Here is a 26,991-nt window from a genome sequence, read left to right as displayed (position 1 = left end):
GCTGTAACAAAAGTGCTAAATGAAGTCAGCGTTAATGATGAAAAAAAAAGAGTGAACTCTATCACATTTTAAGATTGAGATAGATATTTGTAATTTAAAGGTAAATTAATGCTTTCTTACTATAAGCCTCAGTCACCTAATCTCACACACATTCCTGCAGCCTTGTCTTATACTTTTCTGTGCCTAAGGTACGGTGGCCTTGAGAGGTCAAACACACTGCAACTTAAAAAAATACCAGCAAATAGAAAAATACTTCAAAAGCACACAAAACACAATTGAAGTTGAATAAAAACACAAAGAAGCCAGTTGCCCTCCGACAGTTGTTCAGGGTACCCGCCTCCTGCCCTATGATAGCTGGCATACGCTCCAGCCCCTCCCTGCGACCCTGACTTGGATAAGCAGAAGAGTGTGAATGAAAAGCTCACAACAGAAGATAGGTGAGCTTTGGGAAGACAATAATGGCAAACAACTAATAACAAGGATACATCCACAATATAATCATGTGATCAGAACACACATAACCTTCATCTTTTTCTCCCTCACAACACAGAAGAGTCCTCAGTTTCTGTTAAGCACCTCTCAGTGCGATGCTTTGCATCGTGTTTCCTCCAAAATCACTTCCTTTATTATTTGTGTGCTTTTGCAGCATTTTTTTAAAATTTGCTGGTGTTTTCTAAAGTTGCAGTCGATCCCCTAAGGGCCACCGTACTCAGCACTTTTTGACTTTCACACTCACACCTCGACACACATCGGGGGCAACTGTGGCTTCAGTACTTTGCCCAAGGTGGACAAGTCAGGGATCAAACCGCCAACCATTTAACTGGTAGATGACCCTGTCTACCACCTAATCCACAACCACCCCACCCTCTTGTGAATAGCATCATTAAAGGTGGTAGAGTTTGATTTTTTTCCAGCCACTCAGTGAATACTGTCCATTAGGCCTTTAATGGCAGATGGATAAACCGGCTAATTGCTCATTCTAAATATAAATCTTTGCTTCAGGTATGAGTCAATAACGCCGCTGATAGGTTTGGCTGAAGCGGTTAATTAAGACAGCAGACTCCTTTTGACTCCGCAAAGTCCTGCTTTCATCTGAGCTCGGCAGGTTCGAGCAAGTCTTTAACACAGATGAAGAATTCAACATCTGTGGTTGCTTGTGATAAAAATCCAGTCAGAAATCCTGCATTGCATACTTTAGGGGTCACGGATGGATGATAGATTGATTAGATTATCATCGCTATGAATGCAGACCATGTAAGTTCATGGACCTGGATTATTCACGCTCCATATTTCTCCTCTGTGAGCCATAGACTGACTCAGCTCTTCGCTGTCAGGAAAAGGATATTGGCCAGCTATGAATCCATTTGTAAAACAATGGAAGAAGGATGGCGTCACCACAGTGGATATCAACCTGTCATGTTCTGAGGGAACAACCTTGTCTTATACTCTGTACTTGAGAGGAGTTGTCACACAGCATGCATGAAGGGTAATAATTATCTGCTTGAGTTCCTTCAAGGCTTAGTGCAATTTGGGATCATTATTCAGGGCTTCAGGGTAATAAATACAGGTATTATGCTCACGTCCATTTGATATGCCAGCTTTTCATTCGGTAGAATAAGGCAGAGGACAAGATACATATGAGAAAAAAAGGTCTCTTCTATTGTGTAGTGTTACTGTAGTTCCCATTGTTGATTGTGGTAAGTCATAATTTGCCACCCATGAATGTTTCAAAAAGTTCAAATGTGACATTGCTGTGGCGTTGCGATGATTAAACAGGGTGCTGATGAATTGCATTAAACCCTCAGTTTCAAGTTCAGATTGTGTAGAATTGCACAACTGCTGTAGAGTAAATTCATAGATCAGTGAGAACACGAAATATGTTATACTAATGCATATATATATACTGTATCAGTGTGTAGGAAGAAAACATTCGAGGGATATGGTTAATTTAATAATCCTCAACCTGTTGCATCTCAGGAGATTCTTGTATCATTGCTCCAACTGCACCGAACAAACAGCCCACCATCCTCGCAGGAGTTCATACTCATAATGCACTTTTGTTCATCATTTCCTTTTCCTTTTTTCTTGTGCGTGTGTGGTTGCATCATCTATCTGCTGTTTGCATAATGTTAATTTCACATTTCATTGACCTCTATCTCCTTTGGATATCCACACACAGAAATGAATAGTGCTTCAGCTAATGATTGTCTACATTATTTATCTGTTTCTTGATTAAATATTTTGGTCAAAATGTCAGAAAATATCGTTTTTTTCGGCTGGGCGGGGGTTGCAGCGGCTTTTTAATTTATTTTGTTAAACCAACATTCCACAACATAAATATATTGACTGTCAGACAGGAATTAGAGAAAACCATTAAATGTCCACTTCTCTTGGCTCTTTTGCTTATGGAAAATTGAATCCCATCCATTATAAAAATGCTCTTCCAGTCATCTGCTGTAATTGATTATTCAATACCAGAGAAAGCAAGAAGACTCTAGCCAGTGTTTGCAGTTGAAACAATCAGTCGCGTGCACCATATAAATTAAGAAGTCTGCCAATCATTTCCCCCCACATCTTCTCTCTGTTATCTGGCTGCATTTTATTACTGATTTTCTCATCCTGCTCCTTAAAAAAAAAAAGAACAAAAACAAAAGAAAAACACTACAGGTCTATTTTCAAATTTTAACTTATTTATAAAATTTTTGAAAATGTCACCACCTACCAGTTGCTCCAGCTATTTTTTCTTTCATTAACACTTGTGGGTCTTTGTGCATACATACAAGAGGAATGAACAATCTCTAAAATGTTGATCCATGAACCTGTTCACTTTCATGAATCAAGTAAAATGCAGCTTTCAGACATAACTACATATGAAATAGTCATTTGTGAAATGAGACTTCGTAAACGCTTTTAAATAGAGGCCCAAACATCACTTAATATACATGAAATACAAATGTCATTATACTAACCTTTATCTCTAAAAATATTGTTCTCTAAGGTTCCTAAATTACAGAAACATTAATTCAACACAGCAGCACATAATAAATGGACTGGTTCTTACATAGCACTTTTCTACTCTACTTAAGTGCTCTATACCAGCGGTCCCCAACCTTTTTTGCGCCACGGACCGGTTTATGCCCGACAATATTTTCACGGACCGGCCTTTAAGGTATCGCGGATAAATACAACAAAATAAAACTAGTACCGGTACCGAAAAAAAGAAGATTTATTCATAACACACGTGAAAAGACCCAGGAAAACCGAGTTAACAATAAAAACGATAACAGAATAACGCTGAAAACCGATAAAAACCCTGAAAACCATACATTTCACACCTGAGCCTCAACTCTCGCAGCCCGGTACCAAACGACTCACGGACCGGTACCGGTCCGAGGCCCGGGGGTTGGGGACCGCTGCTCTATACAACATGTCTCATTCACCCATTCACACACACATACTTTAAAGCACTTTTTTCTAGATCGTAGTGCTTTCTATCTAACCACTCTACCTCCACATTCATCCCAAAAAATAATACTATACATTGATATTAAAAAACAGTAATATAGATTAGTGGTATAGATTCATTTAATCATGGATATCAAATCTAAACTTATTTCAGATTTTGAAAAATCCCAACCATACAGAGTTTAGAATCAAATATATTTTAGTAGCAGCTGTCGCGTTCTAGTCTTTTTAATCGCAGAGACATATGTTAACAGTTTTATAGTGTTTTCAAGCTCATTCCAGATCAGTGGACCTGCACATGTCATGCTAAAACCTGTACATATAAGTTTATGTTTCTTTTCTTTTTTTGGTCAAAAGTCATTTTTCTCTCTCTCGTGTAAGAGGAAAGATACATTGGGATAGACACTGAATCTAAATATGATATTATACATACTTTAATAAATAACATATCACACAGGAGTTGTGAAAAGTTTGTAAAATCTCCAATCTCTTGAAGTAAGTAGGATAAATGCTGCATGATGTAATATTGTAACAGTAAAAATGAAGCTCAAGCAGAGACTGGTACAAGGTTAGAAGAGCTTTATTTGGGAGAAGGTGTCTCACTTTGAAAAATAAATCAACATATTCAGATTATTTCTTCATTAATTTGTCAAAAAGCCTCTTGAAATTCAGATATTCATCAACATCAACCACCCCAAATTTTGTAAATTTTACCTTCTCAACAACCCTACCATTTATTTGGATACATTATTTGGATTCTCGATCCATCCATCCACTTTGTCCTGTTTATCCATTTCGGGGTCACGGGGGGAACCTATCCCAGCTGCCATAGGGCGAGAAAGAGGGTACAACCTGGACAGATTGCTAGTCTGTCACGGGGATAACACAGTGAACCAGGAAATAATTCAGAGTCATATTCACACCTGTGTGCAGTTTATTTGGTTTCTGCTTGGTTGAAATACATTTGTTTGAACAATATATAACAATAGTTTATTGCATTTAAACCAGGTGTTCTAGTTTATAATATTTTGGAGGCTTTAGAGTTTTATTTTTATTTTATAAAACAAGGTTAGTAAACAAAATTATTGATATATAAAAGGAAGAGGAGTGGTCCTAATATTGATCCCTGCGGGACTCCATATTTCATAGTTTTGCTTTGTGTATTGCATATTTCATACATACAATTTTTCCCTACTGCTGACGGGTCACCAGTCGCAGTGCATCTCGAAGGCGTGCAAATCGAACAAGTGCGAGAATTCAAACAGATCAGCTCTCTGGTGCAAGAAAAGAAAGCATCAACGGCATCAGTTGTATTAAGAATCGGTCAAGCGGCGGCGGCATTCGCCTCCTTCCGATTCTGGAAGAAGACAGATGTCACCCTCATCACCAAAATCTGCCTGTACTGCACATTGGTATTGTTTATTCTTCTCTATGGATCCAAGACCTGGGTCATCCTCAAGCACAACCTCAACAAGCTCGTGGTCTTCCAAATGCACTGTTTGCACAGATTCCCCAAGTGGCCCTCGTGACTGTTTCAGCAACAGCGCAATATGCAGTCAATATCACCAGCAGCCCTCAATGGAAGAGCTGATCCAGATGACTGCAATGTTTTGGCCACGTCTGCCGCATGAGCAACCATCGACTGCAATATCGCCTTCTGCTGCAGCAGCACCCCACTCACTGGAGAAGCAAGCGTGACGCACCCAAGAAGATTTGGATCAAGCAGTGTGAAGACGAGCTTAAACAATGACGACCAACCCTTGAGCAAAGCAAAGGCCAAGACCAGAGATCATAAGGCCTGGAAGTGCATTGTTGACCAAAATAGAAACCTTACAGCACGCACAGAGATGTATTGGCTTTGCGGACGACCTCCCCTGCTGACCGCCAGCTAGTGAGAAAAGCAGAAAGAGAGATAAGACTTTTAAACCAAATATCCAAAATCTAGGAGTCTGAAGTCTTGAAAATATTTTGGAATGGATCTGACATCAAACACTTTAAAAAAAACAAGGAAGAATATGCCAGTTTTATCAATACATCATTGTGGGGGTGTTTTTGGTTTTGTTCAAGAACAGAGATACAAGTGCTTCTTTTTCTAAAGCCATATTGTGCTGATATTCAATCTGTTATACATGTATGCATATACATTGGTTTGTCACCAGGGGTCATATTGACAATCTTTGTCATCTCAGGTACAATTTTACTATGAATATCATCCATATCCACTGTATGGGAACTTTTCATGCTTGTGATGATTTTAAAAATGTATTTTTATCAGCTGGTGTCAAGAAGAAAGACTTTAAATAATTTCCTTGAAGATGTGTTTACAAGTGTTGCCCTCAGGAGGATTAATAGCTTGAGAAAGATTTTCTCCTATGGAGATAAAATAGTCAAAACTGTTTGGGAGATTTTCAATGTTTAAATAATTTCTGGCATTTTGCTTGACTCTGGTGTGAAGGAGCACATTTATTTTTATGATCCCGGCTGAGGACTTGAAGCACCTTCCAGCATCACTTTTGATCGCCTTGTGAAGTTATAATAAGCTCAGTATAATGTGTTAGCTTACTCGTATGTGTGTCAGTTTATTTTTGTGTTTTAATTTATTTCTTTGTTTCCATGTCTTAGATTTTTAAAATAGTGTATATAAAGTATGTTCTTTAAAAAAAAATCAGTTTTAAAATACCCATAGTTAGCCGTTTTTGTCCTGATTTCCTCCATCATGTCTCATGATCATTTCAGATATGATAGAGATTATAGAATCAGTTACCTCATCAATTACAGTGTTACATGTAGCATGTGGATCTTTACAACTAAAGTCTGAATCCCACATTTTAACGTGAGGACATTTTTAACAGTTTTTTTCAGCAGTATTTAGCTTTTTCATTTTTATTTTTCGACGTAACTTGTCAATCTTTTAAAACAAGTTTGAAGAATAAAACAACTTTCCTTTATGTAATGTAAGAGTTCAACCAGTTTCATGTTAAAAATGTGCAAATACTACTACTATTAGGTTTTTTTTCCAATTATTACATTGATCTTGATAAATAAAGCATATGAATAGCCATCACTGATGTCACATAAATGGTAAATGGCCTGTATTTATATAGCGCTTTTCTAGTCCCTAAGGACCCCAAAGCGCTTTACATATCCAGTCATCCACCCATTCACACACACATTCACACACTGGTGATGGCAAGCTACGTTGTAGCCACAGCCACCCTGGGGCGCACTGACAGAGGCGAGGCTGCCGGACACTGGCGCCACCGGGCCCTCTGACCACCACCAGTAGGCAACGGGTGAAGTGTCTTGCCCAAGGACACAACGACCGAGACTGTCCGAGCCGGGGCTCGAACCGGTAACCTTCCGATTACAAGGCGAACTCCCAACTCTTGAGCCCACGATCGTCAGTCAGTTATATAGGTATATAGGCAGACCAACTGCTTCTCACTGATGCCAAAGCAATGCTCTTCAACTACTTGCAACATATATCATAAAGGTCCATAAAAAGTTTGATATGATAGGTCCGGTGTCTGTCTTTGTTACCTACCTTTTTGCCGTTTATCAGACCACCAGAGGTGCCTCTTATTTTTTATGCCAGCACACACAGCTGGACATAGTTTTTAAACACGCTTCATTATTGTTATGATACAAAAATTTCCTCCATCTCTATTCTGAGGTCTCTATGAATCATCCAAGATTATATAGGATGCAAGTCACTACATGGGCCTCTGCATTTCTAACATCAAGACTGCCTCTAAAAATACCGCAGTTCTTTTTGACTGAAATTTTAACTCATTTACACTCTTCGGTGTTATTTCTTTCAGTTGGGAAATACAGCAAAACTCAAACTGTTTCCATTAGCGAATAAATAAATAAATTGCCATTGCTTTCTGCCATCTTAATCTTCTCTCAGCTACACTTCTGTAGCTCGCCTTTTACTCATTACCTTTTGGCTCTGTCTCCAATTACAGCAGCTTGTCTGTTAACAGAAACTAGTTATGGATCATTTACAACATTCACATTAGCCAGACCCTGCACAGAGCTGAGGGGTTGAGCCTTTAGTCTAGTGATTGGCCCTTAATCTCCCTTTTCCCATTTGAAATTTAAAAATGACTTTATAATTGAGTGTTTTACAAAGCCCTGTATATCTAAAAAAATGTCGAGTTTTTGCTCTTATCATCTTCATTATGGCACAACGCGTGTGTGCTGAAGATTATGACGTGAACACGAAAATATGCTTTTATAATAAAACTGTCAGAAATAAAAATGAAAACTGTTACGATACTAAATCTGCACATCCACGGGAGTCATTCGATGTGATAATTACTTTGCAGGCTGCAAACGAATGTGAGGCCATTAGGTTATACGGGAACAGGTGCAGCCGAAGCAGCATAAATGCCTTCCACTTGATGCCTCCATATTCTAAGGTGGTGATTGCCTTATGCAGCAATTAACAAGAGCTTTCAAAACATCAGGATGAAATCAGCTTCCAGTCGCCAAATCCAAATATCACTGAAATGTCAAAGGAGGTTGTCAGATGTTTTGAAAGGTGTCAACGAGCAGGGTTTTTGCTCATGCAGAAGCATCTTTAATTTGTTTTATGCAGCAAGCTTCTAGTGTGGAAGGGGAGGCAGGTTGAGAAATGTGGCTGGTGTCCAGACCGTTCCTATTCTTTCCTTTCCTCTTTTATTGCTTTCATGCAATTCTTTTCATTTGTCTCCTCTCTTCTGGTTCTGCTTCCTTTTCCTTCCTCTCCTCATTTCCTCACCCATACTGTGTGCTTCACTGACTTACTTCCCGCTCACCAGGCAGCAGACAAACATTTTCCCTGGATCTGCCACTCTCACTTAGCATCCGTCTGTTTTTTTTTTTTTTTTTCTCCAAAAAGGTGATTGGCAGCAGGGGCAAGCATTAGCATTTCCTCATCTTGGCATAGAGGCACTAACAGGCAGGGATAGCAGCAGAGGATGTGCCTTGAATACTGAGTGACAACCTCACTTTCTCATTGAGAGACAAAAAGAAAGTGTCTTTTGTGTGACGCACGTAAAGGAAGTGTACTTCTCCTTTGTTTTGTGCGGGATTACAGCGTTTTCCAGCTCTTCTGTGCAATTAAAACCTTCTTCTTGTATTGGATTTACTCAGTGATCTGTGCAAACCTCCTCATGTGCTTCACACCTATAAATGACGATAAAAATGTCCCACTGATTAAAAACATTGTCCTCTTTATTTGAAGAAAGAGGGAAAAACAGCTGCAACAAATCTTCCCTATCCACTGATTCGTTTATTATTGTTTCAGATTTTAGGTAACATATGAGCGCCAGGCTCTCAAAGAATGTGGCTTGGATTTTCTTCAGTATCCTTAAATGGGCTCATTCCTTCACTCTATTCTCGCCATAAATATGTGGTCGGCCCTCGTACAGATAAAAAAGGTAATCCACATACGCGGCCTGCCAAGAAGCTTTTTCTTGCTCTGAACAGAATGGAGCAGAGTGTAACAAAAATATCCGGCTCTAATTTCTCATAGAGGAACTGTTGTGTTTGGGAAATAACCTACTTTAGAATGTGTATAAGAACTAATACCTACCTATCATCTCTGTGTAGCAGAGATAATACCATCTTCCAGTGTCATGGAGTTGCCATTTTGGAGGCAAATATTGTATTTTCAAGGACAACCGGAAGTGCGTAGTCCCTAATCTTTTTCAGGAGCTCCCGAAAGCCAAGTGAACACAGCAGTAATGTGGTGTTGTCAGATGTGCGTGTCAGCGGCGTAGCGATGCACGCACTGAAGGCTAAATTCAAATCGGGCCTGGCAGGCTTTCAATACAGGTCTCCAGTTTGACATTAAAGAAACCAACACGAGCTGATGTGCTGTCAGTTTTGTTTCCATGATTCAGAGATAATCTGCTACGGTGAAGCGGAGAAAAGTCAGTCTTCGACTCTCTGACACTTGTCACTTTCACCTCCTTCAGATATTTGTTGAAATTCGAGAAGCGAAATGGCAAACGTTTTCTGTTTACCACTTTTCAAACGTAACTCTTTTACTGCCGCTGTTTCTTTGTGTTACACAAACAGAGTATCTGATTTATTTTTTTAAAAAGGGAGTGAAATACAGAAAGACAGCACCCCGGAGTCCTCAATAAATGAGATTTGTCATCATATTTTGACATTAATAAACAAATAGACATCACTTAAAGTGGACCGTTTTAGGATTGTGATTGATGCATAATTAAAGAGCTGTTATGCACTGAAACTTTTTTCTCCCCACATTAGTCAAGCAAAGCCAGTTTTATTTTTCATCCTAATGAATTTAAATCATAATAAAGGGTTTTAAATCTGTTCAGAAACCCTATCCATCTTCATGCTCTGCATTTAGATGAGGAAATTAAACATTAGAAAAAAATCTATCAAGAAAGACCCGGCTGTCTTTATTTGTTATTATTCATGCATTTTGCAGTAGTGCTTAATCTACCTGATGTGAACATAACTGTACTCGTTTGTTTCGTGTGTGTCTATTTTCATTGCTGTACCTGCAGTTAGTATGACTGCCATAAGTGCTCACTGTACCTAGTGATTAAAAAGCCATTTTTTTTATTTAAAAAGAAGTCTTTAAATGTATCTTCTGGTTCTTTTTCTTTGCAGCAGGAAAATGACTCATGAAAGCTCTGAATCACACACCCTTCCCCTTCCAAACAATATAAAAAGGCTTTTCATTAAGGTGTTTTAATTGGCTGTGAACCTATTATGTTATCCACTCACAGGTGGCCACGGCAGATGGCATCATCCAATGGCCTGTGTCGATATGGGGCCCGTGTGGACTGCTGCTGGGGATGGACTCGTCGCTCCTGGGGTCACTGCCAGCGTGAGTGACACCGTGCCTGCTGCTGGTGCTGCTGAGAGGGGGCGGGCCTAAACGGGAGCTAACAAGGTTGCGGGGTTTCAAGCTAGAGGGAGGAGGGAGAGGTCATAGATGCTGTTACACTGAGGATATGCAGCAAAGGCTCGGGGAAACACGCGCAGACACACATACACATGCAGATCGTCTCAACAGAAACACATGCAGCTAATGGAGCATTGCACCTGGAACAATCTTTGAGTAAAGATTGATGATAATCGCTGGTGGAGCGGCGGAGGCTTATATTCACACTGCGGGTGGCCATAATGAGTGAGACTATAGCTGCAGGTGGACACATTCAAAGGGGAAACAGGAGATTGATTATAGATTACAAGTGTGCAAACATAAGCTTGCCAGCAGTGCATGAACAAATGAAAAAAACCCAAACAAACAGTGATGTTAACATAGTCCATGGTGCTGTCAGGTGTACATAACTTGACTCATCAGGATTCAGAGGATGTGTCCTGTCATTGTGTAACACTGAATGCTTCATCTCACATTATCAACATATTTACTCCATGCTACTGAGGGAGGTGTGAATATACCAGTGGATTTTAGACACTGGCTGGGTGCCTCGCAAATATCAGATCCTTTGCATGGCTTGGTGGCTCTGATGGTACGCCTGCTGCTTTGCTGTGGACATTTAATAAAAGAAAAGCGGTAACACATAAACAGGCCTTTTCCACGGCAAGAATTTACCAAGCGGCTATTAAAAAGGTTAGGGAAGTGGGTATGCTTATTCGCTTCCTTGCCAAGAGAAAATCAATAGCGCTCTCATCCTGTGTGTGTCTGCTAAGCCAACAGCTGGCTAGTTTAGATAAGCAAAAAGGCAGGGCAAAAGACCTCACATGGGCCATTACGAAGAAGTATACGCTCAAACCCTGGAGATGAAACCCACGAGGTACAATGTGTTAATGATGGTCTTTAAAGATGCTAGATGTTTCTTAACTAGCTGGAGCAATTTCATCCATGCATTAACATGAACACGATGCCCGTTAATTACTATGAAAACTTACTGTTTACATTCATGTTATGTCCAGCCTTTTTTGTGCTTTCACATTATTTGTGCCTATACAGCATGTACATATGGCTGATTCTGCTGAGCTGAACTGCTGAGAGGTTGCACTTCTAGCTTTGTATTGGCCCATTTGAATGGTAGTTTAAGCATACAGGTCTTCTGGAATTCCCCCAAATTAATGACCAAATGGATCAAATTCTGATAACACCAAGGATCTCTGTATTGGGGGAAAATCCATTTTGTTTCCAGTATGTATCACATGATACTAATGGAAATTGTGCGACATATTTGTCTGGCCTTGGTTTCCTTCTGTTGTCGAGCTTTATGAGAAACTACACCAACCTGGCTTAAGATTCACGTTTTTGGTTACAGATATGTGAGCGGTGATCAGGGAGGCACCAATCCAGCTACCTCCAGCTCTCATCCAATCACCTGGCTTAAGTCACTGCTGAGTTAATAAGAATAAATGAATAAGCTGTCAGGAAGAATAGTAATTTTTAAGGCAACACTCAGCTTACAAAAGTCAGAAGAAGTGAAATAATAAAATGTTACAGCTCCATAAGTTCAGCAAAAGCTTCTAAGCATTGCACTGAATGTAACCGCAGAGAGACCAAGTCAGGGAAAGAAAACATCTTCATCTGAGCTTCTCAGTCATATCAACTTACTCGACCGTAGTTTGCTAGTAAATTAAAAACCAATGCAAATATATACAAATAAATAAATATAAATAAAAATTGTTGTTGTGAAATACCTCGAAATTTTTCACACTTTGCTGTTAGCTTCCTCCAAGCTAAGTTAGCTGCACCACTAGCAACCTGTGTGGTGCTGGAGATGTCGTCATACAACTAAACTGACTGGATCTGCCTTAAATCAGCTCGTTGTCATTTTAAAAAATCTAAATATATCAGGTCTGTGAATTTCTCAACTGAGAAAACTCATGTTAGCAAGAAACAATGTCAGTATTTGCTACAATAACAGCTGCTAGCTAAGCTTTAGCTCCTCTAATCTCATCCGAATTTTGGAAATGAACTGGATGTGATACAAACACTAAATCACCATTACAACAAACATAAGACAAGTTTTTATTTTTGATATTCAATATATGTTTTAGCCCCCCTCCCCACATTTATTTGAAAGACTGCCTGATTTTCATTTGGTCGTGTATAAAATGAAAGAAAATAAACATAATTCTTTTATATATTGCCGTCTTTTTATTGGCATATAATATTTCAAAGTTATGCCTTATTTTCAAATAAAGAATAATATTACAATGTTTGTAAAATAAAGTGGAAATAAAGGCAAGACCTCACACAACTTCAGATTGTTAAGTTCCTGCTGTGGAAAAGGGCCGAGAGATGTTTCTAACTGGGCACATATTTATTGCTTTTTGAAATAATGTTTAATTCACTCAACAGTTGACTCATTTTGTGTTTCTCATTGCTTAAATTACCATATTTTGATGTGTTTTCTCATTTGTTGAAGCTCACCATGCCATGCTAATTTTATTCACTGTATTTTGTGTTTTTGTGTTTTTTGTTTTTTTTAAATAGAAAATATGCCACACACTGTTTGTTGGGTCCAAAGGTCCATTACTGCTAATCTAAAAGATTTTTAAGCCTTTGAGTTTTGCAGCTGTTTTTCACTCTCATTACATGCAAAAGAGTTTTTGTTCTAAAGAACACGAACAGCGTTCCTTGAGTTCATCAATGCACTGTTTTTGTATTCCTTTTCAGCTCAGGCAGATTAACCTAAGGTCTTTTCTTTTATCCACCTCTTTCTTTGCGTCTGTTAGTAACAAAATATGATAATGTTGCTCTTACATAAACACTTGGAGCAAGTCATGCTAATCGTTTAGAGGACGGAACTAAACTCGCAGCTTGAGGGGGTTTGATTTCACGGCTGGAATTTGAAATAGTTTTTATACTGTAGCTGACCTTGTTCAAAAACACCTCCTACCTTTTCCCAAGGCCTTGACACTTGAACTAGAAAATCTGTGCTGGAATGATACAGGCGAAATCACCACTGTTTCAAATGTATTTGTTTGAACACAGAGCCAAATTCAGCAGTAATCCTGGCAGGAGTGAGCCATCTCAGTGCCCAGTACTTCCCAGTGCATTTGTACTGGGCTCTCTGCCTTTACAGCTTCCCATTTAAAAAATAGATATGTGCTTTCGCTGAGGATGTAAAGAATATGAAGATAACTACAGAAGCACGGAAGCTTCAAAACCTATTGCTACTTCTCGTGAGGGTTCGCCTCTAAGAAATTAAAGTTTATAATACATGATTGGTGTCGTGTCATTTAAAATAAACCAGTTACATCACATTAAAGTCCTGTTTGCATCAGTTACTTGACCAGCCAAACAGCAGTGTGTGAGCATGTCTTCTTTGTTGCTCTGGAATCCCACATGTTCCATGTTCGGCCAAAAAAATCAGCTAATTTTGAACTTAACCACCATATGAAGCTGCTGCTTTACCACTTTCCCTCCCCAACAAAACCGTATCTGTTCCGTGAGTTAAATCACTCGGTGAGTGCTCGCCTTAATGCTTTCAATGCTCCTGAGTGGGCACAGCTCAAATCCATTCACTTGAGACTACAATCAGCATTCCATCAAGTCAGTAAGGTGCTGATTTAAACCTAAGAGGAGGGAGGTGGAAGGTTTCAGAAAGAAATTGTGGGTAATCATGGATGTGTGCATGTGAACGTACCTTTTTCTGCATGTGTGTGATGGGTTGCAGTCATCACAGATTTCAGGTCTTTGGAAAATTTTAGCGGAGATGGAAGAGATTAGGCTGGAGCTATCGGATTGTGGCTTTTCAGCCTCAGAGCTCAGCAGCCGGTTTGCGCGACTTCTCTCAAAGAATGAGAAACTTAATGGATCAACCCTGACTTTTTTTTTTCCACAGCTCTTAGATCCAAGTGCGGGAAAGAAGAGAAAAAGGAGTAAAAGTAAAAATCCTGAGGTGTAGAGGAAATGATTTAAGGGGAAGGAGTTGGAGGTGATTGCTCTTGTAGTGGAGGTGAGACGTTAGGATGGGAAGACAAGTGAGAAAATCAGGCAGATGGGGCGTGTGTGAGAGAGATGAGCTTTAGATTTATAGCAGACTGAGGCTGCACTCATAATGTTCTGACAGGCCATCCAGCAGGCAAAGCCACACTTGAAGCTACTTATTCCAACCAGCTGCCATCGCGAACATTTCACTGCCACAGTGAGCATTCGAACATTTGCATTTCCAGTGAAATGCATTTCACTTTGGTCACATGAAAGTGCCTCCCTTTCTGTTTCACTGAGGACGACGCTTAAAAAGCCGTCTTTTTAACAAGTTGATCCCGGCCGCGTCAGTAACCACACGGTCCTCTCAGTCAGCCACAGTCATCGGTTATTTGTCAAAGATTATATCAGCTGATTCAAATCTGTATCAAATATGAATCTAATTCCATTAAAGCGTAAATATTCATGGCTAAAAAACATCATTATTATATTTGTTTGAGGGAAGTTTGCACTGGACAATTCTGCGTGCTCATGCAAGTGCTAGGATTCAAGGTCAGGGCAGGAAGTCATTGCCAGTGTCAGGAAGAATGAGACAAATAAAAGTCCAGCTCTCATCTTTCGCAGTGCGAAAAACTCATCAATATGGAGAGTTCAGCTTCGGTACACCCAGTGTCTAGATTTTCACATCCCAGCCTGTAAGCGTTCAATGGGAACAGTCTCACTGGCTCAAGAAGTTCTTTGTCGATGATTTTTGCATGACAGCTAAAGCATTCAGCGGGAATGAGCCATGAGGGTGTAAAATCTGAGTGGCTGGACAGAGCAGACAGAAGTCTGTGCCCTACCTAAACTCCATTTTCACTGATCAAATGATTTAATTGCCTGAACATAATCACACCCTAGCCAAATTTTATAATTAGTCACATAAATGTAATGCACAGACAGGAACATTTGCATGGATAATCTCTTTCTTTCAGCAATTTGGATCTTCTACAAAGCCTCATACTTGTAAGAAAAAGATGTAAAGGAGAAATTGTGAAAAGGCTAAAACTTGAGTTTAGTACCTGCTGTGGTCACTCTGAAAGCCTTCTCAAACTGCAACCCAACAATGGCTTGCTTGACCCTTCAAACTCTCAATCCATAGTTCATAATAGAGGTTTCTTATACAAAAGAAATCCTTAACCCTACACTGAGAACGTGTCACTGAGAATAAAGATGGGTATTTGCAGAGCTGTGCTGTACTAATATAAGCACACTTGGCTTGCCTTGATAATATTATCAGCAGCAGACTTGGGCTCGAATCTACAGTCATAAAAAATGTTGAGTTTTAACTTGGACATGGTCGTCTGAAATTAGGCCCCTTAATATGTGGATAAGAAAAAACAACTCAAAAAACACTGTTAAAGTTTTAAAAGGTAAATATCATAGTAAATGGAGGCTGGGATACTCTGTAATACACCACACACTCCAAATAATACTAGTTAATTTCTCACTTACCACTAAATGCCATTAAAGTCTTCATTAAATAAAAACTTATTCAGATATAATTTCTGTTTCCTTCTTTTACAATCCCCTGAAAGTGCCCATAACTTAAAAAATAATTTGTTTCTTCGTTCCTTTAAAGCTTCCAGTTGCCAGGCCCTCATGTATTTTTTAGGGGAAAAAGATTACGCCTTGAATTCTGTAAAATTACACAGTAATTGTTGTGAAAATTGCACCGTAATTACACAGGGCTTATTATTAAGTGCTAACCTTTTTTATATTAACTCGAATATTCCTGCAAGCGCTACGAAATTCCCAGGCCCAAAGACGTGTTCTGATTTTCTCTGCATTTTAAAGGAGTGGGTTGAATATCATCTCCATATTAAATAGATCACACATTATAATTTCCTCCGAGGTCCTTGCGGGTTTTTCAGACCCACTGAGGCCGGGATTTTGTTTGATTGAGTGCAGTCTTTGTTTCTTCAAATGGTGCGCGCAGGATTAAGGCAGGAGCCTAGAATTGGTAATGTGAGCTAACAAGCGAGCGGTGAAAGGAGAAAAGTGATACCTCAGTTTAAGTAAGATCGTTTATCGGGGTTGTCTGTGTGGCTTCCTTGTCTGCTTCGCTGTTTTCATTACCACCGGGCTGTAAAGGCTCCACTAAAAAAATACGTCTTTTCGCCTGTTTGAGGTGAAAGCGAGGGTTTGCTTGTTAGAGCTGAAGGCGAACCATGTTCACTTGAGTGATTTAAAGGAACTTAAAAGGAATAATCTTAGCAGTGCAGTCTTATATTTTTAATTTGGAGCTATAATTTCGCTGTTTCACATCATGTGAAGAAACAATGCTTCCACCTTCAATGCTTTAAATAAGAGCAATGTCCTCCTTTAATAATAGGACAGCACTTTTACTCCTTTTTCTAATTATTCTTTTATTAATAATGTATTCCAAACGTCCCCAGAGGCAACAAGGCATATGTGTGATTCCAGACCTCCAGACCGTGTGCGCGTTCCAGGAATGTTTGCTTGTCAAATGACCAGACTGTGCCCTCTAACATCATGTCTGTTTGTTTGCTTGTTTGTTTGTTTGTTTTCCTTTTTTTTTTGCTCCCCCAGAGACTAAACAATGCCTGCAATCTTGTTTATTTGGCTATTTGTTTTGCAGCTCTCTTCGCCTTAACTCACAGAGTAGTCGGGATAAGGTGCCTGCCCCAAGGTTAGCTCCACATGTTTCTTGAAATAATCTTGCTTGACATGTACTGCTGGGGGCACATCCTCTGAATCCTGTGCTCACTCACTTATTTATAGAGCCAAGCCCACACCCGCTTCCAAAACCAGTAACACCTCTCCACCCCTTGGCAGTAACCATCTCCTTCCCTCTGGCCTCAGGTCTGTGCAAACAGCTTGCACTCTGCAGACCCTGTGTCAGCTGAACCCAGTGTCTAACAGGAATTTTGCTCTTCTTTGGTAAAGTTCTTTGGTAACTTTTTAATATTCAAACACCCCTCTGGTCAATCCATTGGAATACTAATGAGCCCCTTAAAGCTGAAATCCATAATGTTTCTTAAATTTTATATCAGTAATAGGGCTCTTCAAGCATTTATGATGCAGCGTTATTAACAGAGCATGTGCCGCGACTTGTCAGTGTAAGAACTCTGGATGGGTTTATATTTCCCTAATAAATAGGATACTCACCACAGCATCGCCTAGTCAATTATCCCAAGGTCGAGCAGAGTCAGACGCTCCTGTTAGGAACGGTGAACTTATTAGGCAAACGGCTAGAGTTTGATCATATACAAAATTAAAATGATAAATATTCCTTATTTGTAGCGTCTCAATTTTCAGAATTGCCTTTCCTGATCTCAGTTGGCTTTATATGTCATTAATCAAAAAGAAATAAGCCGCAAGTTATCCCTTACTTGCTAGTAATTATTTCCACGTTAGGTTGATGAAACGATGTGTTACACTAACACGAGGCTTATTCGCCATAAACAGTCCACACAAGGATCAGTAACAATTCTCTTGAGTCCGGAGGAATGGCTGATGTAAACCAAAGTGAAAGTGTGTCATCACTTGACGTGTTTTGATGGCGTTCAAGGAACGAGGATTACACTCACTATGTTTGGCCTTCCAGCTGGCGGGGCCACTTTTAGTGCTCCCTGTGCTTTGCTGTGGCTAATGAACACCGGTCATTATCCTGATCTCTCTGCCAGGCCAGAGGCTTAAAAATACCCTCAAAGGCAAAGCCTGTTGATGGTTGCCTCTGATCTTTCCAATCAAGTCCTCCTCCTTGGAGGAGAGTAACAACACAAAGCATTCACTTGGCTGCTCTCTAACGAAGACATCAGTAGCTGCTCTCCTTTAATCTGTCGACCAGACCAGTCTAACAAACTTCTGCTTCCGGAAGAGCACAGCGCGTTTCATGTCCTCCAACAAGAATGGGCCACTTTTAATTCGCAAATGTGAACTTTGACTGCTCGGTGTGTTAACAACCTGATTCATATCACAAGCTCAAAGTTGGCTTACATTGCTTTTCATTCTGTTCAATCACTGAGCCTAATAAAGTAAAATGAGTCTCGAGTAGTTATATAGATCAGTTAAAGGAATCATATCATACCTTGGTCTCTTTGAATTCCTGAACCTGAGTAACTAAAGTTACTGTTTTTTATGAATAGACCTGGTTAGCTGCAAATTAAATGGAAATTTCTGAGGATGTAACTCAATTGTTAGCATATGGATTTCACTTAGAGAGTATTCAACCATTTCTACGCTTGTATCAGGCGTCAGTCAGTGCGCTGAAGTAACTCATATCTATCATTTGGAACAGAGAGCACTTAGATATTTTCAATCAAAAGATTTTTTTATATTAAATATACATGCAAATACCTAGTGTCACAGGACTTTATTCCAGTATGTTTTAAAGAGGCAACACAGCATGGTGGCATGGGTTAACCTAAATTCAGCTGAAAGAGAAAACTTTTTTAAATAGATGATCTGTCAGTTTTTTTTTCTTGTAATATTACAGACAGCTACAGCTGTTACAGTCTCCTACTGAGCTTTGGAAATTCCGGCTTTATCGTGGAATTTCTTTTTATCAAAACCTGAATTTCGGGATCACTTTCTTCTGCGTTTGTTTTTAAAAACATACTCACTGATACCCGAAGAAACACATACATAAACAAATATATATGACGTCTTTGGTCTTTTGTCTGATCATTCAACCTTCCACCAAACTGAAATCAGTTAAGCTGCGTTTGAGCTAAAACTGTCAGAGATCGGACTGGTTAAGGCGAGAGATAAATCCTCCTTGATGCAGGTTATTTGCTGGATTCAGTGAGGGGTTGCAGTGCTGTATGCAGGACATCACCAAAACAAGCATGCCCTGCATCTTTATCAGCACAAATAAAGCTCAGTATACCATCACATCCTTCCAGATAAACAACAGACTGGCTGGTGGGATGAATACTATCCAAAAGAACATCTCTCTCGCTCCCTCTCTGCAAGCACGCACACTCACAGACTCGTGAGTACTGCTTCTTCTGCCACACTGGTAATTAAGTCCTCTGATGGTATTGTATTATGACATAATTAATGAAGCTTTTAATGAAAATTAGTAACACTCGGTGTATCAGAAGTGCTTAGCAGCAAGCTGCAGCAAGCGCAGTAAGATAAGCAGGGCAAGCCTCCAACTCACTGAGACAGAACAGAGCCAGTGAAGCTCTAATTCCACGTCTCTGTACACAATCAAAGTATCAACTATCCACGCACTATGTAAGATCTCTTTAATGAGAAACTAATTATAATCTGCTATTTTGGTGCTTAATTGTTTCATTTTCGCTCTAAGAGGGAAATATTATTCACCTTGGTAATCCTTGTTGGCGGCATGCCAGAGTAAATATCAGCGCTGCATTTTAAAGCCACGAGAATCTAAATTTTGCCGGGTGTAAAAAAGGTCAAACGTCTCATTTATTTTATACAGTGAGAAATAATTTAATATCAGCAAGGACAATAAAACTTCTCCTGAATCCTGCACTGTGCAAAGTAAAAAAAACAACTACTATGTGGTTAGCTGAAAATGGCTTTTCCACTATCATTAGTCAATGATAATATGACTGTCACACAAGGAGAAACAAACACATTTCCTATATGAATGAGGCATTGGCTGTCTTTTTGCTGTAACTTGGGAGTAAATTTACAGCCAAGGGGTTGTGGAAGTCAAAAAGCAGTAGGATTAAGTGCTTTGTCATCCTGATCTGGTACACGTAGTCTTCCAGGGCGCTGCGCTGATCTGTCTCTTCCCTTCTGAATCCCCCTTTAACCAGCTGTGTGCCAGCCTGGCTGTAAGCATGGAGACTGCGTGGGACCCAATAAGTGCAAGTGCCATCCTGGTTTCACTGGGAAAACCTGCAATCAAGGTGAGCTATCGACCGAAGCTTGCAGACGCTTTCATAACTCTGACCGTGATGTTGTTTTGCCATTTCACGTGACTTATCTGTTCCTCGCAGTGCACTGAAATAGAAAGATAAACCACAAAGAAAGCAGGGAGAGTCGGGAAATATTGTCCCCACCCACTAAGCAACGGGCCTGCTGACGTGCGCATTTTTCTTAAGGAAAACTAAGTGAAGGAGAAGCTCTGCCTTGAGTGATGTCAGCGTAATCACTGTTTATTGCAGCCAAATCTCCACAGTAGAACATCAGCGCTGTAAAGCTGCCACAGGAGCGGAAGCTGGTTTGCATCAGCTGACATTAGTGAGGTGCTTTAATCACAGGGTAGGAGGTGGACCGCGGGGGCTGATTCAGCTCAAATGGAAATGAGTGGTGAAGCCGCGTTGAATGATCCCTGGAGTGCATCCTCTCCTGTGGAGATAACATCTCAATTACTGACCAGAGATAACTTGGACGACTGAGTGCAATCAATGCTATTTGAAGGTGTTTGTTTGTGTGTGTGTGTGCTGGTCGGTGGATGAGAGTGGGCGGGGGGGGGGTGTCTGGAGTTCTTGTGCCTTTACACTTTGGGCACGTTGAAAAGCATTAAAGCTTCCCTAGTTAGCTCCGAGTTGACCTGCATCCAAGCAGCTTGAAAATACTTGTGGAATTCACGCCCTGAGACGGGAATAGGATAGTGTGTAATTAAAAACAAGGGGGAGGGAGGGGGGTGGGGGTGTTGAAATCCTTTCCGGAATGTTCCAAATGACTCATCCTGCATTTCAGGGCTATAGGTGGCTCCTGTCTGCCTGGGCCAGACGGGTCTACTTTGTCTCAATCTGCAACAAAGAGGAGGAAAGTAAAAGGATACAGTATCCAAGCGCAGCAGACTTTGCTGCCAACCGTTCAGATAGACTTATCTGACAAAAGCGATTCCGAGACCTTTCAAGATGAAACTGTACTTTCAAGCGTCTGCCGAACTCCCATTTTTCCAATAAGCTCGAGACGTTTTACTTAGCTCTGAGTGGCAGACTTGACCTTTCAGCCTGCGTAGGTGCTGATAACCCCGCATTCTCTGCCACGCTGCCCCATGCTATGGAAACCAATTTAATTATTCAGGGACCGGAGATTAGATTTTCTCATTTAAATGCAGCGTCGGTCAAACATTGATTTGAGGTGTACTATTGATGTGCCAGGTGGCCAGTGTTTTGAAGCATTCTAATATCCTGTCCCTCTGGAGTGCAGTATTTATCTCGAGGAGACAACTGGAGGAAAGAAATAAGAGGCCCCGAGCTGCTTCTCTGACCTCGATGCCGCTAAAGGTCAACCAGTCTCCCCGAGAGCTTTTGAATCAGATTATAATCTGTAAATTTGTTTTGAGGAAAACGGCGTCTCCTGGGGAGTTGCACAATGAGTGCAACCGGTGGTCAAACTCGTTAAGAGGCTAAATACTCGACTTAAGTACCTATATTTGAATAATTCAATTTTATGCCCTGCTTGTGCTTCTAAAAGGAGGTGAACATTTATCTATATTTATCTGTCTGCAAATCGCTGATAACATTTTAAAGAGACAAATTTAACACTTAGAAAATTGAGCGACTTTGTAAACTTTTGTCCAGCAGTTTCCTAGTTTGTGTCCCTTAAAAAGGTCATTAGCTGGCCTTCGGTGCCTATGTGACCTCATCACACCAACAAAAATTCACTGACTGCAAATGATAATATCTACCATTTTATTTTTAAAAAAGAGATTACAACAGGAAAATGTGCACAAGTGTGGACATCGGTGGTGAATACACAAATTTCTTTTAAGTGGGATGTGTGGATGTGTTTGCCACCCTGGAGGCTCGGATTGATTAACAAGAGTGTTGAACACCTTAGAAACACTGTTTGTGTGCAGCAAAAGCAACCCACTGACAGTCAGTGTTTACAGTAAACACGATCACAGCAGCTGCCGTATTTTCACGTCCAATTTTTTTATATTAGCTGGTACTGTTATCAGAGAATTACTTCTTACCTACATACCTTGTTTGTTTTTGGAGGGTTTTTTACTGCCAAATTCTTTGGTCTTAACTTTTGTTGCAGCTCCTATCCCGATCTGAACGGGATATAATTTAAATGAATGTGATTATTTTTCACCATTAACTCGACGGGCACTCGGCTGTCAAGAAAAACAGCGGCTACTCTGAGAATCCAAACAGAATCGTTTTGAGAACTCGCCTCACGCTCGGTGCTGATGAGAATCGTTGCTGTCATTCAGCGTAGTGATAGATGAGCATGCTCTCGCTGCACAAATAAACTCATTATAAGGATAATCTGTTTAACAGTTTGGCAGCAAACTCCCCCCGCTGATCCAATCATTTTAATAAGATGATTATTCCATGCAGGTGGATTTAATTAGGTGTAGTTGACCTGCTGTTAAGACACTATTAAAAGATTTTGCTGGAGGATCGACGTCTCAGACATCAGAAGGAATACAGCTGCGGAGCTTCCAGATGCTCCTCGTCTGTCAGCCAGATACATAATTAATACCACGTTAAGTGTGATAGCCTAATACTGCTGCTGAAGCATGTATACAGTTTACTTCTATATCTGTTTTCAGAATATTAGCTATTATCTGGATCTCTCACTGCTTTATCTTGGCAAAGCCGCAGAAAAGAGCACGAACACTTTGACTAATCTCCATGCGAATTTAATTCAGTGTAGGTGTAGACAGATACTTCAGGGCTGTTGGTTTAGAAACCGATCCCTCTCTGTCACTGTTTGTCTTTCTGGCTGTCTGCTATTAGCAGCCAAACAGCTGCAAGTATTTAAAGTATTGCATGCATGTCATCATACTGTGTATTTACACTCAGTTGTCTGGCTATTACTCCAGATTCCTTTTATCTGTGTTCTCTTTAAGGTCACCAAAGAGGCAAGAAGTAATGTTTGACCTGAGTTAACTCCTGTGAGTTTGAAGTAAATGTGATTAGAAATCATCCCCTGCTAAGATTTCCTTCTGATATTCATGGTAATGATAAAGATATCTTTCCATTAAGAATGATGCAACACAGGTTGAACACATATGATCGAAGACATGATATCACATCACACAATAAAGCAGCCAGATGGTGGCTTGCAGAACTCTCCTATTACAATTAACAGCGCATGGAGAATCGAAGAAAGTTATCACACAGAGACAGCAGAGAATGAGTCTTGAAATCACAGTGGCTGCTAAAGGATCGCTCACTGATCAGATCGACCTCCAGATTCTTTATGGTGATTTTGCTTTACTTAATACCATCTGCAAAAATACTCTTTTCTGGTACTTTTCAGGTAAATCCACTGATTCTCCTACTAAGTTTAACTTTTACCACTCACCATCAACTTTAGGTACACCTGTTCAACTGCTAGCTAATGCAAATATCTCATCAGCTAATCACATGGCAGTGGCTCAGTTCATTTAGGTAGGTATGCAGACATGGTCACGATAACTGTTGAAGTTCAAAGCAAGGATCAGAATGGGAAAGCAAGACAGAAGAGAAGAGCATCTTTGAACATGAACACACTGAGCCCTGTAGCAAATGAGCTTCAGCAGCAGAAGGCTACACCGTGTGCCACTCAGCTAAAGATTGGGAACGGAGGGTACAGTTCACGCAGGCTCACCAAATTTGGACATGAGAAGACGGAAAAAACATAGCTTGGTCTCATAAGTCTTGATTTCTGCTGAGACATTTAGATAATTGGGTCAGAATGTGCTGTAAAGAACATGAAAGCATGAGTCCCGCGCTGTATCAATGGTTCAGGCTGTGGGTGTAATGGTCTGAGGGATATTTTCTTGTTACATCGTGATCCTCAGCCTACCTGAGTATTGTTCCTGACTACGTCCATCCCTTTATGACCGCAGTGTAGCCATCTGCTGATACCTATCTCCCAGCATCACAAGATGGGTACACAATAATGATTTGTCACAAAACTCAAATCATCTCAAATTGGTTTCTTGAACATGACAATGAGTTCCCTATACTCGAATGACCTCCACTGTCGCCAACTCTCAATTCAGTATAATGCTTTTGTGAACAGGAGATTCACATCGTGAATGCGCAGCTGGCAAATATGCAGCAACTGTGTGATGCTATCATGTTAACCTGATGTTTCCAGCACCTTTTTGAATCTCAGAAAGCAGCAGGTCATCCAACTCAGTACTAGGAAGTTGTACCTAATAAAGTGGCCAGTGGGTGCAGTACAGGCACCTACACCCTGAGGTGGTAGCTCAGTAGCTAAATTGTTCATGGGTTTATTCTTCTTGTTTTTCCCCATTTTATGACTGGAGCCGCCCACTATGTTCCTGTCCAGCACATAGTTACAGCCTTATTAGAGATCTATTCTCCAAAACCTTTAAAATATGATTATTATCAGTAATGATATATCTCTACATCTCTAGTTCCAATAAAAACAGCTGCATGCCATTTGTCTATAAATGAAGACAAACTGAAAACAGATTATTTTTGTAGTGAAGGTTTGTTTCTTCTTCCAGTGCCCGTTCATCGTGTCTATTTACAGAAAAGTTCAGCTATAAATGCTTCTGTCTTAAGCAGAGTTGGCAGTGCGGCTGCTTGCGTAACCTCTCAGTTTAGATTTTTGTATTCCTCGGTCGAGAAATGCTCGGATGATGTGAAGCATGCAGAAACAGTCGGAGCTAGTTGTATCGTCTTCCTGTCACTTAACAATAGCTGTTGTTAGCTCAGTGCCGGAGGAAAGGTTGCTTGAATGATAGATGGTTAGGCAGGAAGGGGAGGGGCTGAAATTCCTGAGGCTGAAGCATTTGCAGTCAAGCAGTGATTTGTCTCTTTAAATGTAACTCCTGTCTACTTTTGAAACTCCGGGCAGAAATTGAGAAGGGATTCTCTGAATCTGTGCGATACTGTAATTCTCTCAGATCCTATTTCACCCTTGTGACAAAAAGGGAATGCAGAAGAGACGAGCGGGCAGGAGGACAGGAGGACAGGAGATGCAAAACCACTTTTTGCTGTTTCTCCCATGTGCCCTTTTTTTTCCCCCCTGATACTCAGCTCATGTCCAATTCCCACAAGTGTAATCCTCTTTGCTGCATAATGTTCCTCTTTACTTTCCAGGAATGTAGCGTGGTCAGAGGTGTCCTAATCCATTGGTTGGTTCATTTTTAAAAAATTCTCTCTCTCTCTCCCTCTCCCTCTGTTCTCCTCACTCACTCTCCACCCTTTACTACTTCATGTCAATCAAACCCTCCACTCCCTTTCCTCCCACTCCCCTCCTCCTCTCTAACCCATTTTCTTTTGTCTAAAGAAGAGGCGCTGGACTATTTAACCCCACCAGTGTGGGCCAGTCACCTTCCTATCTTTCTTCCCGTGGACCATCAGCCGGCGAGAGTTGTGATGGAGGGTGAGATTCGATCGACCTCCCCTCGGCAGCTTCTCTTCTTCCCCCTTGGCAACATGCATGGTGCTGCACAATGTGACCTAAGGAGGACTGAATGTCACTCCCAGTTATTTTCTTCCTGCTTTCATTCTGTCCCTGGCAGAGGAGGCACATCCCAAGAGCAGCTTTTCAGCAGAAGAAAAACAGCACGAGTGCCAAGCATGTTGCAGTTTTTACCACTCTCCCCTCCCTTTCTTTATCCCTTCTACCCTGAATACAGTTTCTCTGTGCAGAAGAACCATCATGAGTTTCTCTTCCCTGCTTCTTCTTCTTTCTCATTTGCACCATGACTGCCTGGAACAAATAGCTCTTCCTTGCTTTTCAAACCATCATCGACATGGACACAGCACTCATGGCTTCTCCATCGCTAGAACAAGGCCTTGAGTTCCAACCAGTGTTGTCTCCTTTAAAGACGAGCATATCCCCAAGAAAAAGGCCCCTGCTAATCTCCCTGTCAGTGATAGAGGTGTGTCGGGAATGTAGCACACCTCAGTGGAACTGACCCAATAAATCACTCCATTTTGCATCACTTCAAATGTGTCTTAGCAGTTCATTTACCATACAGTGAACACCCCAGAGGGACTCTCCACCTCTGCTATCTCACAGGTTTCTGCAGTCCTGGGGCCATGTCGAAGTATGAATTGGTGGTCATATCTGTGCGTTATCTGTCTGTTTCTCCATCTCTCTCTCTCTGTCTGTCCTCTTGGTCTTGCCTGTAGATGAGAGCCTGGCTGTATCTTGCGCGTTGCTTGTGCTGATGCTCACAGAGTTTCTACTGTCTGAGAATGTGAGAATTTCAATAATCCCTCATTTACATTTTTAAGCTGTTTTTCAGTGCAACGGACAAGTGGAGACCTTTTTCCTCTTTCACGCTGACAATGGACAGTGTTGCTATGGTTTTCTGTTATCGCAGTAATGAGTGTGCAAAAACTGTTTGCTATGAAAAAAAAGAAACAGGATTGACAGTGTTAATTATAAAAAATTGGACAACAGTGATGTGCGTGCATGCACGTGTGTGTGCAGGTGTGAGTATTGTGGACATTATCTTGTGGGTGAAGTAAGCGGAGCTAAGCCTCCTGTCTGACAAAGGACAGGACAAATCATTTTGACGTGGTTCGCTCCGTAAAAAAAACTAAGAATAATTTATATCGCGGCAGAAAGACTGTCAGTTTGTACGGGTGTTTGAAAAGTGAGGGGAAAAAAAGCAGTGAGCTTTATGCTCATGTGGTGAACAAAAATAGCAGAACAAATTCAGTTTGCAGTGGGCAGCAAGACCTGCTGTGTGTGCGCTGTGT

The 26,991-nt window shown here is 40.6% G+C and overlaps 1 protein-coding gene across 4 annotated transcripts in view; it reads left to right on the top strand.

Moving 5' to 3' along the window:
- The window catches only part of npnta (nephronectin a), a 56,773-nt gene that overhangs the window by 3,517 nt on the left and 26,265 nt on the right, over positions 1-26,991 (top strand). The window contains exons 2-5 of one of the 4 annotated variants that reach the window (XM_031752267.2): positions 10,221-10,321; positions 17,004-17,054; positions 20,161-20,253; positions 25,565-25,660. In XM_031752267.2, coding sequence (XP_031608127.1) covers positions 10,221-10,321; positions 17,004-17,054; positions 20,161-20,253; positions 25,565-25,660 — 341 coding nt within the window. The remainder of the gene's footprint in view (positions 1-10,220; positions 10,322-17,003; positions 17,055-20,160; positions 20,254-25,564; positions 25,661-26,991) is intronic. The other 3 variants (XM_031752268.2, XM_031752269.2, XM_031752270.2) reach the window with 3 other exon arrangements.

Source organism: Oreochromis aureus, linkage group 6 (genome assembly GCF_013358895.1).
Source record: "Oreochromis aureus strain Israel breed Guangdong linkage group 6, ZZ_aureus, whole genome shotgun sequence".
NCBI lineage: Eukaryota > Metazoa > Chordata > Actinopteri > Cichliformes > Cichlidae > Oreochromis > Oreochromis aureus.
The sequence above is the reverse complement of the archived record's forward strand: the minus strand, read 5'-3'. Positions and strand labels throughout refer to the sequence as shown.